The sequence below is a fragment of the Hypanus sabinus genome, chromosome 4 (assembly GCF_030144855.1).
Source record: "Hypanus sabinus isolate sHypSab1 chromosome 4, sHypSab1.hap1, whole genome shotgun sequence".
Classification (NCBI taxonomy): domain Eukaryota; kingdom Metazoa; phylum Chordata; class Chondrichthyes; order Myliobatiformes; family Dasyatidae; genus Hypanus; species Hypanus sabinus.
This window is the reverse complement of record NC_082709.1, coordinates 155,094,984-155,113,109: the sequence shown is the minus strand read 5'-3', so window position 1 is coordinate 155,113,109 and position 18,126 is coordinate 155,094,984. Positions and strand designations below refer to the sequence as shown.

Here is an 18,126-nt window from a genome sequence, read left to right as displayed (position 1 = left end):
AACACCCTCTTCTTACCTCAGGCCCTTCGTAGAATCTCCGCCTTGGTATTGTATCGAAGGAATCTAATTACTATTGAGCGTGGCTTATCTCTCTGTCTCCAGTAGGCCACGGGGCGAGCGCACGATGTGCCCTCTCAATTTCAAGCTTCATAGTCGAAGGAATCTCCAGCTCGTCCCGCAGCAACTTTCGTACAAACTCCATCATAGACAAACCCTCCGTTCCTTCAGGAACATTGTATATAGATATTTTTCTGCTGCGATCTTCCCTCCTGGTCAAGCAGTTTACTTCTTGTTGATTTAATATTTTTATCGTCTTACTTAGTATCCGTTCCACGTTTTGCACACTATCTTCCAACTTCTGAATTTGTGTCTCTGCCACTGATATTTTTTGATTGATGTTGGCAAGCTCTGACTTAATATCATTTAGTTGCTGTTTTACATCTTTGTGGAGCTCCCATATCTCTTCCAGAATTTTTATATTTGCCGCTTCGCCTGAACAAGGCCCATCGTCAGCCTCACTACCATGTGTTTGGGTAGGAGAGCCGCTCGCTGCACCCCCTCATCCATAGGCTCCGCAGTGATGCTTCTTCAAAATCTCCATTCTTGCACCCATTATCAATTCAGTTTTTTTTTGAAAGATCTTGTTTTTGATGGATTGATGGGGCAAAATATGTTTTTCTGGAGCAGCTATTGACTTAAGCTGCCATTGTGGACAATAATGTCACTGGAACCGCCTGCACTATGGTTTCTGAAACAATACATAGATTGCCCATCTAGAGAAGTGTCTACACTCAATCCAGACCGATAGGATTATTGAACTCTGATCAACAAGGGGTATGAAAGATTAAATCACTGGGGGGCGCGGGTGGGCAGAGGCAAATTTTTGGTAGAAATATCAAATATTGACAAACAAGCATTGAAAGTGAGAGGGGAAAAATTTAAAGGACATGTGAGGCAATTTTTTTTGTTTAACGCAGTGATACTGGTATAAGCAGATATGAGTAGCATTTAAGAGGCTTTCAGCACAGGAATATGCAGAGAATGGTGGGATATGGTTCACATACAGGTAGAAGAGGTCAGTTTAATTTGGCATTATGTTTGGAAAAGACAATGTATGCTGAAGGGCCTTTTTCTGTGCTGTACTGTTCTATGCTAGGTTCTGTGTATTTGTTGTTTAAGTACTATTCATATCCTGAAACAGGAGAAATATCTCTCAATGATTCTTCTATTTTTGCTCAGGGTCATCTTGGGCCTGGATGCCAGAACTGTTATCCACAAGTTAAATATTTGGGCAAAGATAAGACTTTTGCAAAATCATTAAACACATGATATTTTAATAATTCAGTAGAAAGGCAATTTGTGTACTAACAAACAATTATTGCATAAAATTCAATATAAAAAACTTAACAAATGGGGAGATATTTTAGCTGTAATATTATTTACTAAAATCTTGAAATACAGATGGAATGCAATATTAACTTGGTATGACCATATTTTAAAGAGAAAATAAGTTGATACTCATTTTAGACTCTAAATATTTAAATAAAATAACTAAACAGATTTTGCAACATGGTTTACATTTTGTCAGTACTAAGTCAAAGGTTTAAAATGTATCACCAAGCAGCATTTATATTCATTAACTGGTACAGACAAAAAAATTACTGTTTGGCTAGTTATCTGCCCTCCCCGGTATAAATGAGCTTGTACCACCCTTCCAGAGAAGTGCAGAATGAAACAGTTTCTTCTAAATTCACTTATAATAGTGGAAAACATTATTAGATAACACAGGCAGACACATTTAACAATAAGCTTAGGTTAACATTGAAGAGGTTTCTCATTATGAAGTTACGGTAGTTCATAATGCCGTGTTCATTTTGTTATACTGTAGTCCAGTTTTCTACATACTCTGTTAAAAAGATAAAAAGGGAATTATTTGCAAAATAATATCTGACAAGCATTCAAGCTATTTTCTGAGGAGAATCCAATCATCCACTCAAGTTTCTTTTTTTTTTTAAAAAAAAGCCCCACAGTTCCACTTTGTTGTTATAGACAAAGTGTTTAAAACATTAAATAATATATTTTAATAGAAAGCCATTCAATTAGCAGCACTTGAAAAACAAATTTGGAAAACTCAAAAATGAAATAAAAACAGAAAATGCTAGAAATACTCAGAGGGCAGGCAATATCAAATGGAAAAAGAAAGATGATATTTCAGGTCAAAGATTGTTCCAGAGAAAAATGAGAAAAGAAATATATGTAAAGTTACAAATATGGAAAAGAGAGACTGCATGGTAGCATACCAGTTAGTGTAACACGATTAGAGCACTGGTAACTGGGTTCAATGCTACCGTTGTCTGTAAGGAGTATATACTTTTTCCCTGAGATCACCTGGGCCTCCTACGAGTGCGCTGGTTTCCTCTCGTATCCCAAAGGCGTATGGGTTAGTAGATTAATTGGTCACATGGGTGTAATTTGGCAGTGCAGGCTTGTTGGGCTGGAATGGTTTGTTACTTTACTGTTTCTCTACCTCTTCTCACTATTCCAGGCATCCAAATGTCTTTCAGGTAAGGCAGCAAATGACTTGCAATTCTTCCAACTCCATATGTTATACTTTGTGTCCATGGGCAGTGTCTCCACTGAAACCAGAGGTAGCTTTGGTGATCGCTGCAAGAACTTTCAATTCAGTCCACAGTGGTGAACCTGAGCTTCCAGCCATTTGCCATTTTAATTCTCAGTACTGCTCTGACTTCAAACTGCAACCTCCCACACCATTCCTATGAAACAACTCATTTTCCACTCAGACATGTTGATACTCTGAGCTCAATACTGAATTCAACAATTTACTGCCATATCATGGGCATTTATTGTATTACTAGTTAAATCAGAAGCTGATGCAAAGTCTGTACTATCAACTCAGCTTTTCTCCGCCATAGGTTTTACTTGATCTGTTGGGCATTTCCAACGTTCCAGCAAATACTAGTCTGCCTTTCATAATCCCAGCACAGTTCCAAAATCCAGCCACTATATCTCCCTCATACACCTCCCCCAATTTGATCAGCTACGATTAATATGTATTCATCATCCATACATAACAGCACAAATCACATGGACAACCTTAGTCTCATAATATCACAAATTCTGGTGTCATCACTATCCCTCCCCTTTACTACTTAACGTGCTCGTTTTCTCCCTTTTCCAGTTCTACTGAAGGAGCATTTACCTGAAATGCTAATTGTGTTTCTAGCTTTACAGACATTATCTGACCAAGTATTTCCAGTATTTTCTGCTTGACTTTGAATGTAATAAAATCTTTCTCAAAGTTTCAAAATCATATGCCTACTTTCTATAAAAACTATTTTCTTCAAAGATAGCAGGCCAATTACAATGTACAATAAAAGAACTACTTCATTGCATACCTGTTGTGAAGTTGAGGTGATAAACGTAAGCTCACAGTGTTTCCAGAGCTATTTATTACAGGTAAAACAGTAGCTGTAAACAAACAAAAAGATAATAATTTTCCAACTAAAACAACTTAATTTAAGAAAACAAATGCAATTGGGAACTTTTCTTGAAGAACAACCATGGATGTGCATTGTTTACAATGCTAGTTAAAATGTTTACTTTAACCAGAAAAGAGTTTATAAACTTGTTAACTTAAGATGTGTCAATTTGTCTACTACTAGATTTAAATAAGTTTAACCCTCGATTGCTTTTGTCTCGTAATTCCATCCAGTAGTACATTTCCTCAATGATAAACGAACTCATGGCCTAGAGTTCTCTGGCAAATTCTGCTAGACCATTTATTACTTTTAGAGTTTAAAGGATGCTTAACTAATTATTATAATATCCAACACAAAATGCATTTTCTCCATACAATTTTAAGTTTATTATCTAAACATCAATTTGAAGATATTCAAACCAAACTATTAACATTGTAGTAGTCTTTTAAGAATTATTAAGGACGCAAGTCCAAAAATCAAATACAGGAGAAATCCATGCCATGGCTGCTTGGGAAATGGAAATTCACCCTCACAGAATTCACAAATCTCAAAATTTTCTGGTAGTGATATGGATTTTGTGAAAAGAAAATATATTTATTTTTCCCACTTGCTTTTCTTGATGCATGTGCATATGGCACAGTTTCATGTTACCAAGAGTTATGGACCATTTCCTAGGAATGCAACCCCACAGTAACGTTGGGTTAGGTGGCACACCAAAAGTAAAAAAAAAACTGCCTGGAAGAAGAGCTCTGAAGATGTACATTAAAAGGGGAAAACAACACAACCAAGTAATGGTAAATTCTTGAGACCAGTAGCAGAGGCACTAATACTACCAGTGAGTTTTAACTGAGCTGGTTGTAGCGATAGAGCAAATGCAGGTATGTCTGAATGTTCATCAAAGTCTCATTCTGGCATTGTGACAGATTCTGGCAGCCCTGCAGGGCTTAAGCACAGAACTGGAAAGAAAAGCAACATTTTGTATTCTGTGATCAAAATAATTTTGTAACTAAAGAGGTCACAGGATTGAATTCATACTACAATATTACAAATACTGTAGTTTCTCCCTTAATATTTCAGCCTATCTGAAGGAAGTCAATCTCCTATGTGCAAAGTAATTCTATTATGTGAACAAAAAATAACTACCAGAACTGGATTATCAAATTGATACATACCAGAATTGGAATATGGTCTATTATTTTCCCATTTAATAAACACATCTGCAGCGATTTTCTGGAGAATGCAAAAAGTGCAACAGTGTAAACAGAATTGAACAAGACATCTCCAAAGTTATTATGTGCACCATCAATTGCAACATTGATACAACAGTTATGCACAGAACACAGGACAATCCACAGCACCTCTTTATTTTGCTTGCTTCTTGGAGAATACAGTGTACAGTGGTATTCCCGAGCCGTACTTGAAGACTCTGGACAGGAGCGAAATCTCTTCAGCGGCACTCGTGAAGTTTCCTTTGTTTGGTCAGTACACACAACCCGTTTCCTCGATGACAGGGATGGTAAGCAGGTAACCAAGCTCACTGATGCTATTTCTCTTCTGGGAACGGAATGGACATTTAATATACTGGGATGTGCCATTGAGGCTGAAAGGCAGATTGAATTCTGAACCAAGTTTTGATACAGTGATTCAAATGCATCTGTTTTGTTTGGTTTAAGTAAGCTTTGTACAGAACAAAGTTTGGTTGGAACAGGAGCAGAGGAAATAGAATGCCTCTGTTTACTACTGCAGGGAGTGTTAGCTGAGCACAAAAACCTTTCAAATGGTGATCGGCTGCATTTTGCCACTACAGTATCTGGTTGTGTAACTGTACTGTTGTTCACTGGCCATTGTTCTGCATTTTGCAAATGATTAACGTTGATTCTTGGACTTGGCGATTCCACCGTTGCTACACTGGATTTTGAACTCAATGATTTTAAGCTACTGGAGTTAGTCCAAGCTGACCCATTCAAAGGGGATACATTAGTGTTCCTTGTGCTGCAGTAATTTGCAACTTCAACTGGACTTTGAGGATTGCAAGGGCTTACTGGTAGTGGCTGGCAACAAGCTGAACTATCATACAAATTTCCAAATTTGGAACCAACAGTTTCTGATGTTAAATTTGTTTGTAGCACAGTCCTCGGAGATACATTAGCAGCAAGGGAAAAATTTGCGTCCAGATTACCTTGCAAGGTTTTGGAACTTTTTGGAGAAATTGCTTTGTTCTGCATTTGTCTGACTCCATCACAGGTCTTTAATCTTAAAACAGAATGACCTCTTAGCCTCTTTAACTTCAGGCCATCGATCCTGACTTTGACCTTTATTCCATTTTGAGTTGTGTTTGCCTTTGATTTACACACATTGAACTGGAAATATCGATAACGTTGTATTAACCTTAACGCAGCCTCTTTCTTGTAGGTGCGATCAAGCAAGTTACTCATTGAAGCTACCATACTTGGATAAACATCAATAAGCGTTGTGTTACTTAAACCCGAAGAATCATTGGGACTTTCCAGTAGAGTTTGATCAACACGAGTAGGTGTGGTTTCTTCCAAATTCATTGTATCACAACTACTATCCTCAAACTTATGCAAATCAAGTTCTACGTTACTAGGTATGCAAAGTGGCTTGGCTGGCATTTGGCTAGAGGTCAAGGCTACTATCTTTGAATTATCTTTGTCACCACAATGAGAATTTGAAGAAAGATTTAATTCTTTGGAGATCGTATCCTTAAGGCCATCATTGCAGTCTAGAGATAAAGAAATTAATGACTTTAGATCAACACACATAAAATAACTTTAATATCTATTAAATTCTGTATCTAATGTTAAAAACAATAGGTCAAGCTCAACAATCTTGTAGAAACACTAACTAACATGCTATGAATATAAATATTTTCACTAACAAAACAAAATGTTTTGAGAATAGAAAAGATTTGATAAATACATTTCACTTGTAAGCCAGTGCAAGCTCAACAAATGATTTGAATGCAGATAAAATAATTAGTGTGCTTGGCAGATGCAAGAAATAGGAAATTAATCTTCTACAATCTATTGAAAAAGCACATGAAAACACTTGGGAGCATTGAGAACGAAAGCTGAATTAGAATGAGTAGCCAGAAACAAAGCACGTACAATTTCCAGATCTGTGTATGCTGGATAAAGATTAAATCATGATGAATATAACAGAATCAGGTTTAGCAGGATTCATACCGATTTGTAAAATAGACTTAACACGTAGTAGAAGCTATTCAGAATGAGTATCTAAAATAAACTAGTTAAAGAGCCAAGAACCAAATCTTATGATGTTCTCAGGAGATGCTGCAGGGCATTCTTAAGGGGAGACAGAAACTGAATTAAGAGATCTAAGAGATACACTAAAATTTAAGACTTCAAGAGGGAATAATCTTAGGATTGCTGCCCATGCCACAGGCTAGTCAGAGCAGGAACTGCAACAGAATTAGCATGAATTTTTGGCTCAAGCAGTGAATGCAAGGACGGAGGGTTTCAGATTCCTGGGGCATTGGAAATGGTTCTGGGATAGGTCTGTCTACACCTGGGGCCAATGCAAAAATCAGATAGTCTTCACCAGTACAGGACCAGGATTAATGCCCTGGAGCATTGTTTGCTAGCGCTGTAGGGAGCATATCTATTAATATGGCAGGGGTGGGTACTCAGGCAGAAAGACAGAGAGAGGTAATGCAGAGATTAAAGCAAAAGTTAGTGAGAAGGGCGTATATAAAAGTCAAATGCAAAAGACACAAAGGCTATTAAATACTAAAAGGACAATGAGTGGAAGAGCACTTTATCTAAATGCCTGTAGTATTAAAAACAAGGCCAGTGAATTTGTGGCACAAATCAGTAGAAAAAGGGTATGATTTAGTAGCCATTAAAGAAACAATGCTTGTGGGGTAGAGATGATCAGAAATTAAAAATCCAAGATTAGCTTTATTTGTCATATGCACATCAAAACACAAAAAAAGGTCTTGTTTGTATCGACGACCAGCAGAGTCTGAGGACGTGCTGGGAGCAGTTCCCAAGTGTCGCCGTGCTTCCAGTGCCAACGTAACATGCCCACAATTTACTAACCCCGTCTTCGGAGTGAGGAAGGAACCTGGCGCAGCTGGAGGAAATCCATGGTGTCACGGGGAGAACATGCAAACTCCTTATAGTTGTGGAAATTGAACCCTGATCTGGTGGGAGTTATCCTTAAGCCATAAAATAATATTACAGTGGCACATGCAATAAATCACATATCTGTGATGCAAGTAAGAATGGAATGGGGGGTGAGGAGGAAACTATCACTTGCACTTAGATTGGGCAAATCAAGTTGGTCAAGGCATCCTTAAGGAAGACTTCACAGAATGTAACCATGATTGCTTTCTTGAATAGCATGTCAGTGAAGATCAAGTGGAAATGATATCTTAGATCTGGTTCTGTACAATAAGACAGGCAAAATTAACTATCTTCTAGTTAGGAATCCACTTGGAAACAGTGATCACAATATGACTGAATCTCTCATACAAATGCAGAGTGCAACAGATTGATCCATCTATGCCTAAACAAGCAAGACTACAAAGGGAGAAGGAAGAGCAGGTAGCATAGACTGGGAACACAGACTATATTGTGCGATAGTTGAGGAACAGTGGAAGAGTTTCAAAGAAAATTTACACTGTGCTCAACTGAAGTATATTCCAGTTAAAAGCAAGGACAGTAACGGTGGGAGAGCAAGATTTAGATAACTAAGGCTTACTCTCTTCACCCTTATTTTTATAATGTTTTAAGTGTAAAAATATTTTCAACAGAAAGGAAGAGTCCTTGCTGTCGAACAAACTGCCTCAAAAGTATCTAAAATTATCTTCAAAAAGTGTATTTTTAAAAAGTTCATTTTAATGCCAGAGTCAAAATTGACAGAAGCTCAACATGATTGCTACCCAGAATATTTCCATGTTCTCTGAAATAAAACTGTTTACTTTACAAGTATTTATTTTTAATGATTATTTTTCAGTACACTTTCAAAAAAATATGGAAGGTAGTCTTCATTTCAATCCACTAGGGGCCCCACTACCATACAATCATTTATAGTTTCATAGTGTGTGTACAACAACTCATTTGAATTCATGATACCTAAACCATTTATGGGAATGGTTAGCACCGAAAAATAATCCAAAAACACAACCACACATTTGTTTTAATGTGCAGGGTTCCTTTCTGCACAAGCATTAGTGTTAAAGGTATTGAATTCACATGAAAATTTCTGAAAATTAATTACAAAGTAATCTAAACCAAAGAGAAAACTTAAAATATGAATATTACTTAGAACTAAAATTTTTGGTGGTAGTGACACACTTAGAATAACATACGTACCATGAAAATTAGGTGATGATCCAATTTTCAAATTTGACGAGGATGTAAATGTGATCAATGGATTGTCTTTAGTCTTCCCAACACATTCCACCTTTAATGAGATGTAATACTTTAAATTATTTCGTACTTATGCTAATGGCAAAATGAATTACATGACTTTCCATGGATCAACTGCTCCCAACAGTGCAAGTTGGTGTAACTTCATAGGAAGCAGAACAGGTAGCCATTTCATTCCAAGTGCCTGCATCACCTTTTAAAACAATATTAGATTTTGTTTTACTTCAACATTACTTGAGTATTAATCCCATATTCCTCAATTGCCCCAATATCCAAAGAATGGATAATGCATCTTGAGACAGCAACCCTGGACACTTGGTGATCTGGCCAGAGGAAACTTCATCTGCCAAGCCCTACAAGAATTGAATTCAGAGTTTTAATGGTTCACTTCTCATTTTTTTCAACTCTAGAGCGCAAATCAATAAATTTCCACCTGCCCAACCCAGTACTTTAGCAGGCAGCTCTCAAAGTGTATTTTAAGGCATTTTCATATCATTCCTGCATTATTTGTTGCCAATATTGTGGCTTGAATTATTTTAAAACACGCAAACTTAACATATAACTTTCACCTCAAATATGCCTTTCACCCAAGAAAGCAACATACTTCTCAATACTTTAGAAGAATGGTAGGAAGAATCTTATAGACAAAAATGAGATGCTATTTAGTTCTTATTCAGAAAGCAATCTAGTAAGTTCCATCCCTGCCAAAATCTAATATAATAATATCTTTGAAGTATTTACCCAATTACCATTCAAAAGCCATCACTGAATGTTTCTTCCACCTTGCATTACCAAAATATTTTCCTCATCTCACCTCTGGCATGACTGTCATTCACAAATTCATTTTTTCTGATCACCAACTTTTTATTATCAAATCTAAAATTCCTTAATTTTAACAACTACTAGATCTTCTCTTTGTCCTTTTATTCCTAAATGAATCCCAGCGTCTGCACTCTAATTGTCATTATTATCCTCGGAACCAATCTAGTAAATCTCATCTGTAGCTGTCGCAATCAGATTAAGCATATGAAAATTACCAGAATATAATTATTTTGTAAAAGCAAACCTTAATTATTAACTGGGAACAAATTTTAACAAATTTTAAACATACTAAATGTATTCCAGTGCAAACAAGGAGATTTACCAAATGATTACTTGTTTTCTTCAAATAAATGCAGGAAAAGGTATTATTTTAAAATGGATTAAGGTTGACAATGTAAATAGTGCAACAGAACTGTTGTATTCATTACAAATCAAAATGCTTTACAAAATCACATGAATTAAAATCAGAAAATTGTTTTAAAATAGAAGCACAAAGGATGTTATTAATAAAATGGTGGTACAGCCCAACAAAGTGGAATCATTTTAGACTGTGAAGTCCATTTGTTCTCTTGGGAAAGTCAGATTGATTTGTACATTTGGATAATGGTTCCTGTCACAAAGAGGGATACACGGAATTAAGTTCTTATAAAAAAAATTAAACTCTATAACAAAATAAAGATAGTCATCTACTCATACAATTTGTTTGAGAAAACACATCTTGATGCTTCTCTTTACACAATGCTTACTTGCCATTACTTCCCCAATATACACAGAAATACACTCACCACAACTTGCTCCCCAAGATTTGAGTTGCTAGCAGCCAGCATGTCAACATCTATCTCATATTTATCACCCACATTCATGTCTCCCATAGAGACACTGGTTTGCAACTAGATATATAAAAAAAAATTACCCTTATAAATTTCAACTTGATTTGTAACACTTCTATCAAATACAATTGTGATGTTAAAATGTTCACAAGGCAATTAAATATAGACATAACTAAAAATGTCTGCCAATATTTAAATGAAGAATTACCTAGTTGAATCTACACCCTTTTAAAATTTGCAAAATTGGTATAATCATAAAGAACAAAGAACAATACAGCACAGTAAGGCCATTCAGCCCACAATGTTGTGCCGACCCTTAAACTCTGCCTCCCATATAACCCTCCACCTTAAATTCCTCCATCTACCTGTCTAGTAGTCTCTTAAGACCATAAAACATAGGACCAGAATTAGGTCATTCAGCCCATCAAGTCTGTTCCACCGTTTCATCATGGCTGATCCTGGATCCCACACAACCATATCTCCATATCTCTTGATGCCCAAACCAATCAGTAATTAATCAATTTCTGCTTTGAGCATACCTACAGACTTGGCTTCTACCGCAGTCTGTGGCAGGGCATTCCACAGATTCCCCACTCTTTGGCTTAAAAAAATTCTTCCATACTTCTGTTCTAAAAGGTCACCCCACAATGTCGAGGCTGTGCCTTCTTGTTCTGGATACCCCCATCACAGGAAACATCCTCTCCAAATCCACCTTACCTAGTCAGTTCAACATTTGGTCAGTTTCAATGAGATCCCCACGCATTCCTCTAAATTCTAGTGAATACAGGCCCAAAGCTGCCAAATGCTCCTCGTATGTTAACTCCTTTAATGATATTGCTCGATATTGGGACTTCCACATTGAGCACAGAGACATCAAACAAATTAGCAACTAACTTGTTTTTTCTCCCTGACACTTGTAATGTAGAGGGAAGCTTTTGTTGAATTAGACATCAAGGACGTCACTGATAATACAGAATTCTGGTCTGAAGTAAAGGAAGTTATGTTCTGTATGCTTTCATCCTGTGCTCACCTGAATGGTTGCACTCGTGCAGGACACTGCATCAGAGTTGCCACTTTTGGACAATGGTAATATTTAACAGGAGGCAGGCTCTCCCAATGCACTACTCATTGTTTTGTTTAAACCTTCAATCAACATTGGTAATTCAGATTTTCTGATCATTATCACATTACTGCTTGTTGGAACCAATTGTGTATACGATTGAAGAGGTTTATTTAAAAGCAAATTTGTCTTTGGCATTTTGTACAAATCTATCAGTGAAAAACCAAGCTGTTTAAGTACTGGATATTCAATGACCTTTTAATAGATGACACCCTCAAATTTTATATTATTCTTTAGATTGGAAATAAAAAAAACAAAGAAAATGTAGAAGAATGCTACAGCGAATACCCCATAAAGTACATCATATTAGCATGTGCCTCATTGTAAATTCATTTCAACAAATGAACTTCTGCTCGTTAAGCTTCAAAGGTTAAGAGCTAACATTAATGTATCAACATGACATTAAATAGCGACATTTATTTTACATACACACATTGCTACTGAGGATCATTTTCACAAATGTCATGCATTTGATTTATTTAGTTATTATTATTTTTTTAAATTGTATTTCATGCAAGATATTTTGAGATAGCTACTGCACCTTAGATACACTTCCAGTGTACTGGCCATCCTTCAAAACTTCAGTAGCCTGACCCACTTGACCTGTTAGTAAAAAGACATTTTTATCCCCTTTGAATATATGCAAAATTTAACAGGCTTATATTTACTTATTACCTTACTGCTGCCATGCCTTTCATGAATTGTTCAGATATCCAGAGATTATGACTTTTTTAAAATTCCAATTTAGATAGCTTGAAGAAAATAGAAAGCCAATCAGCAAACAAATTATTTCATATTATTTAAGTTATGGTGATTGAAAACGTATTTAATTGCTAACCAACATGCCAAGTTTGCAAATACAGGTTGAGTACCACTTATCTGAAATTCCAAAATCTGAAAACGCCTGGAATCTTTAATTTTTTTCAGCACAGCATGATGTCACAAATAGAAAATTCAACAAGCTGCTGGGAAGGTTCCAAGCTTTGTGCATTTTTGAGAAGTGACTTCACATGTGTAAGGAACAGCAGTTAATAAAAATTAGAAAAACACTGCATAAAGTGAAAACTGAACATCTTGATTGTGATTCAATTCACCAGTGTCAGAGTGAACATATGCCACTGGACAGTACGCTGATCAGGAAATAAGCGAAGATCTATCGCAACAAATTGAAAATTGAAGGTGATTGTGAATATGCTGCAATTTGGCTGATGTAACAAAAGGCACAGCATTAAATTCTAAAGCATCTACTGATCACAAAGGCAGTAGAAAATTGAGTTTGCCGAGATTATCGCTGATGAAAATCTAACAAGTCTACAATGCTGATAGTTTTATACCTTAACTGAAACCCAAAATAAATAGTGTTACAGTAACCTTTTCATCAAAACACAGAATCATAGGTAGAGACTGAAAGCCGGCCATTGTTTGTTGCTCAACAGCTGATGTGGCATTCTCCTGATGCTGTTGTTCCCCTGCACAAATTATACTTTCATTATATTAATGGTATGTAATAACTTTTACTGTTAAGAAATCGTGTGTGATGAAGAAGTACAAGACAAAGACAATTTACTGTTAGCACATAAGTTCCAGAGTTGGAAATGATGGAGATCCCAAGCTATCTGATCATATATTCCAAGATCTGAAATCCAAAACACTTTCTGTCCCAAGCATTTCAGATAAGGGGTATTCAGTCTGTACCATACTCAAAGACATGGTGGGAACTTCCTACAAAGCCATATCAACACAAACATTTGGGGGCTGGAAGAAGTGGAAACATGCAAAAGAATATAGATCAGGTATTTCCTGAAAAATTGCTAAAAACTTGAGCCAGTCAACACACTCTTAGCCAAGCATTTCAAATGTTTATCATTCATTCTGGGAAGATGACAGGAGTTTATAGATCAAGAGGCTAGATGAGAATGTGTCAAACAAACAAACACTTAACAAAGCTCTATCTTTTCAATACCAACAAATGAGGTGGAAAAGTACAATGCCCAGATTTACAGGTCAAACTAAACTAAGAATCAAAGTGTTAATGACTACACAAAAAGTATAAAAGGGAGTTGGAATAACAGAGATCACTTGAAAAATACAAGGTCTAGACACCAGATTAAAATTGCAAATTGGAATGTTCATTTAATAGCATGTGTGAAGCAGCTTGGATAAGTAAAAATAAGCTTGAAATTATAGTTCAATGGAAATAGCCAAGTGGCAAGATTTTGTAAATTAAAGACTGAGTGAGTTGCAATTTGGGAATTGTGAACAATATATTCCAATGAAAGAAACATAGAAATACAGAAAACCTACAGCACAATTCATGCCCTTCGGCCCACAAAGCTGTGTTGAACATGTCCTTACCTGAGAAATTACCTAGGGTTACCCATAGCCCTCTCTTTTTTTTAAGTTCCACGTACTTATCCAGGAGTCTCTTAAAAGACACTATTGTTTCTGCCTCCGGCAGCCCATTCCATGCACTCGTGACTCTGCTTAAAAAACTTACCCCTGACATCTCCTCTGTACCTACTTCCAAGCACGTTAAAACAATGCCCTCTCATGCTAGCCATTTCAGTCCTGGGAAAAAGCCTCTGACTATCCACACGACCAATGCCTCTCATTATCTTGTACACCTCTATCAGGTCACCTCTCGTCCTCTGTCACTCCAAGTAGAAAAGGCCAAGTTCACACAACCTATTCTCTTGAGGCATGCTCCCCAAAGCAAGCAACATCCTCGTAAATCTCCTCTGCACCCTCTCTATGGTTTCCACGTCCTTCCTGTAGTGAAGCGACCAGAACTGATCACAGTACTCCAAGTGGGGTCTGAACAGGGACCTATATAGCTGCAACATTATTTCTCAGCTCTTAATCTCAATTCCACGATTGATGAAGGCCAATACACCATAAGCCTTCTTAACCACAGAGTCAACCTGTGCAGCTGCTTTGAGTGCCCTATGGACTCAGACCCCAAGACCCCTCTGATCCTCCACACTGCCAAAAGTCTTACCATTAATGCTATATTCTGCTATCATATCTGACCTACCAAAATGAACCACCTCACACATGTCTGGGTTAAACTCCATCTGCTACTACTTCTCAGCCCAGTTTTACATTCTATCGATGTCCTGCTGTAACCTCCGACAGCCCTCCACACTATCCACAACACCCCCCCAACCTTTGTATCATCAGAAAATATACTAACCTATCCCTCCATTTCCTCATCCAGGTCATTTATAAAAATCACAAAGAGTAAGGGTCCCAGAACAGATCCCTGAGGCACACCACTGGTCACTGACCTCCATGCAGAATATGACCCATCTACTACCACACTTTGCCTTCTTGGGCAAGCCGGTTCTGGATCCACAAAGCAATGTCCCCTTGGATCCCATGCCTCCTTACTTTCTCAATAAGTCTTGTATGGGGTACCTTATCAAATGTCTTGGTGAAATCCATATACACTACACCTACAGCTCTACCTTCAGCAATGTGTTTAGTCACATCATCAAAAAATTCAATCAGGCTTGTAAGGCACAACCTGCCCTTGACAAAGCCATGCTGACGATTCCTAATCATATTATACCTCTCCAAATGTTGATGAACCCTGCCTATAGGATCTTCTCCATCAATTTACCAACCACTGAAGAAAGACTCACTTGTCCATAATTTCCTGGACTATCTCTACTCCCTTTCTTGAATAAGGGAACAACATTCGCAAACCTCCAATCCTCCAATCCCGTCCCTATTGATGATGCAAAGATCATCGCCAGAGGCTCAGCAACCTCCTCCTTCGCTTCCCACAGTAGCCTGGGGTACATCCTGTCTGGTCCCAGTGACTTATCCAACATGATGCTTCCCAAAAGCTCCAACACACTCTCTTCCTTAATATCTACATGCTCAAACTTTTCAGTCCGCTGCAATCATCCCTACAATCGCCAAGATCCTTTTCTGTAGTGAATACTGAAGCAAAGTAATCAATGAGTAACTCTGCCATCTCCCCAGTTCCATACACACTTTTCCACTGTCACACTTGATTGGTTCTAATCTCTCACATCTTATCCTCTTGCTCTTCACATACTTGTAGTGATGCCTTGGGGTTTTCCTTAATCCTGCCTGCCAAGGCTTTCCCATGGCTTCTTCTGGCTCTCCTAATTACATTCTTAGGCTCCTCCCTGCCAGCATAATCTTCTAGATTCATATCATTACCTAGTTTTTTTGAACCTTTTGTAAGCTCTTCTTTTCTTCTTGACTAGATTTACAACAGCCTTTGTACACCACGGTTCCTGTACCCTACCATCCTTTCTCTGTCTCACTGGAACATACCGATGCAGAACCCCATGCAAATATCCCTTGAACATTTGCTGCATTTCTTCCATATGTTTCCCTGAGAACATGTTTCCAGTTTATGCTTCCAAGTTCTTGCCTGATAGACTCATATTTCCCCTTACTCCAATCAAACATTTTCCTAATTTGTCTGTTCCTATCCTTCTCCAATGCTATGATAAAGGAGATAGAATTGTGATCACTATCTCCAAAATGCTCGCCCACTGAGAGACCAGACACCTGACCGGGTTCATTTCCCCAATACCAGATCAAGTACAACCTCTCCTCTTGCAGGCTTATCTACATATTGTGTCAACATACCTTCCTGAACACACCTAACAAACTCCACTCCATCTAAACCCCTCACTCTAGGGAGATGCCAATCAATATTTGAGAAATTAAAATCTCCCCGTTATTATTACTCCTTTCTGTCTCCCCATCTGATCCTAGATGTCTGTTACTATTGGGTGGTCTATAAAAAACACCCAGGAGAATTACTGACCCCTTCCTGTTCCTAACTTTCACCCGCAGTCAATAGACAATCCCTCCATGACTTCCTGCTTTTCTGCAGCCATGACACTATCTTTGATCAACAGTGCCACATCCCCACCTCTTTTGCCTTCCTCCCTGTCCTTTCAGAAACATCTAAAGCCTGGCATTCTAAGTAACCATTCCTGTCTCCAAGCCATCCAAGTCTCTATAATGGCCACATCATATCTCCAAGTACTGATCCACTCGCTAAGCTCATCTGCTTTGTTCACAACACTCCTTACATTAATATAGACATCTCAAACCATCTGTCTGAGCACGTCCCTTCTCTATTACCTGCCTATCCTCCCTCTCGCACTGTCTCCAAGCTTTCTCTATTTGTGAGCCAACCACCCCTTCCTCCGTCACTTCAGTTCGGTTTCCACCCCCCCAGCAATTCTAGTTTAAACTCAGCCACGCATTTATCCTCCACCTCACTCACTCCTATACTCACTGTCGCATGGCACAGGCAGTAATCCAGAGTCCTGCTTCTCAACTTCCTTTCTAACACCCTGCAGTCTGCTTTCAGGACCTCCTCCCTTTTCCTACCTATTTCATTGGTACCAATATGTACCACAATCTCTGGCTGTTCTCCTTCCCACTTCAGGGTATCGTGGACGTGATCAGAAACATCCTGGACCCTGGCATCTGGGAGGCAAACTACCATCCACATTTCTTGTGTCCAAAGAATCGCCTGCCTGACCCTCTAACTATAGAGTCCCCTATCAATGATGCCATCCTCTTCCTTTCCCTACCCTTCTGAGCCACAGGGCCAGACTCTGTGCTAGAGGCACGGCCACTGTTGCTTTCCCCAAGTAGGCTGTTCCCTCCCCCCCAACATTACTCAATACCTTTAGAAATTGAAGACTGCAAAAGATAAAAAAATCATTAATGCTGTAAATAGAGGAACTTAAATGGTAGTTCTTACAAATACAAGATTCTCAGTGAAACTTTAGATACATCAAAGAAACATCGTGCCTTACTTCTCAAGCTGGTGCATAGCTCCAAGCTTACATCAGTCTTAGGCAGGTTTTCAGATTGTGTCAGGGTGACATCAATTTCACACACTTTATCAGACTGCTCCAGGCTTACATCAGCTTCATACAGTTTACCAGACTGAAACGAGGTAATGAACACATCTTTATTGACTTTTCACTGGTTCTAACCACAAACTTTAAAAAGCTTGATTTTCAATTTCTCTGCAAAAATCACAGTCAAGATGTTGTGAAAATACAACTAGATTTAACGTTATTGCATTAAAGGACAGGGTGTAGCTTCAATTTTTGCCCTTTACTTTTATTATGTATTATATAAAAGACTTTAAATTATAAATACAATGGATCACCAAATTACTTTCACTAAAGAACATTCACCAGCCTGAACTCAATCCATCCCTTTGTCACCTCATTGATCCAGTGTTTCTCACATATCTTAACAAAAAAATTGGATAACTTCTTGATAGAGTGTACAGGATTGATGCTAGTTAAAAAAAAAAGTAAAAGACAAAATAAACCCAATTTTTATAATAAAAATTAAGTCAATCACAGAATGTGGGCATTGAAGATCATCCCAAATTGCCCTAACTGGGTATTAAAATT

General features: G+C 37.8%; 1 protein-coding gene across 1 annotated transcript in view; it reads right to left on the bottom strand.

The window, feature by feature from the left end:
* Positions 1 to 1,419: 1,419 nt before the first annotated feature.
* Positions 1,420 to 18,126, bottom strand: part of LOC132393371 (uncharacterized) — a 37,105-nt gene continuing 20,398 nt past the window's right edge. Inside the window, exons 4-11 of the mRNA XM_059968493.1 lie at positions 17,512 to 17,644; positions 12,231 to 12,292; positions 10,525 to 10,629; positions 8,861 to 8,951; positions 4,859 to 6,243; positions 4,673 to 4,730; positions 3,417 to 3,489; positions 1,420 to 1,906 (exon numbers count right to left, since the gene is read on the bottom strand). Coding sequence (XP_059824476.1) covers positions 1,870 to 1,906; positions 3,417 to 3,489; positions 4,673 to 4,730; positions 4,859 to 6,243; positions 8,861 to 8,951; positions 10,525 to 10,629; positions 12,231 to 12,292; positions 17,512 to 17,644 — 1,944 coding nt within the window. The 3' untranslated portion in view covers positions 1,420 to 1,869. The remainder of the gene's footprint in view (positions 1,907 to 3,416; positions 3,490 to 4,672; positions 4,731 to 4,858; positions 6,244 to 8,860; positions 8,952 to 10,524; positions 10,630 to 12,230; positions 12,293 to 17,511; positions 17,645 to 18,126) is intronic.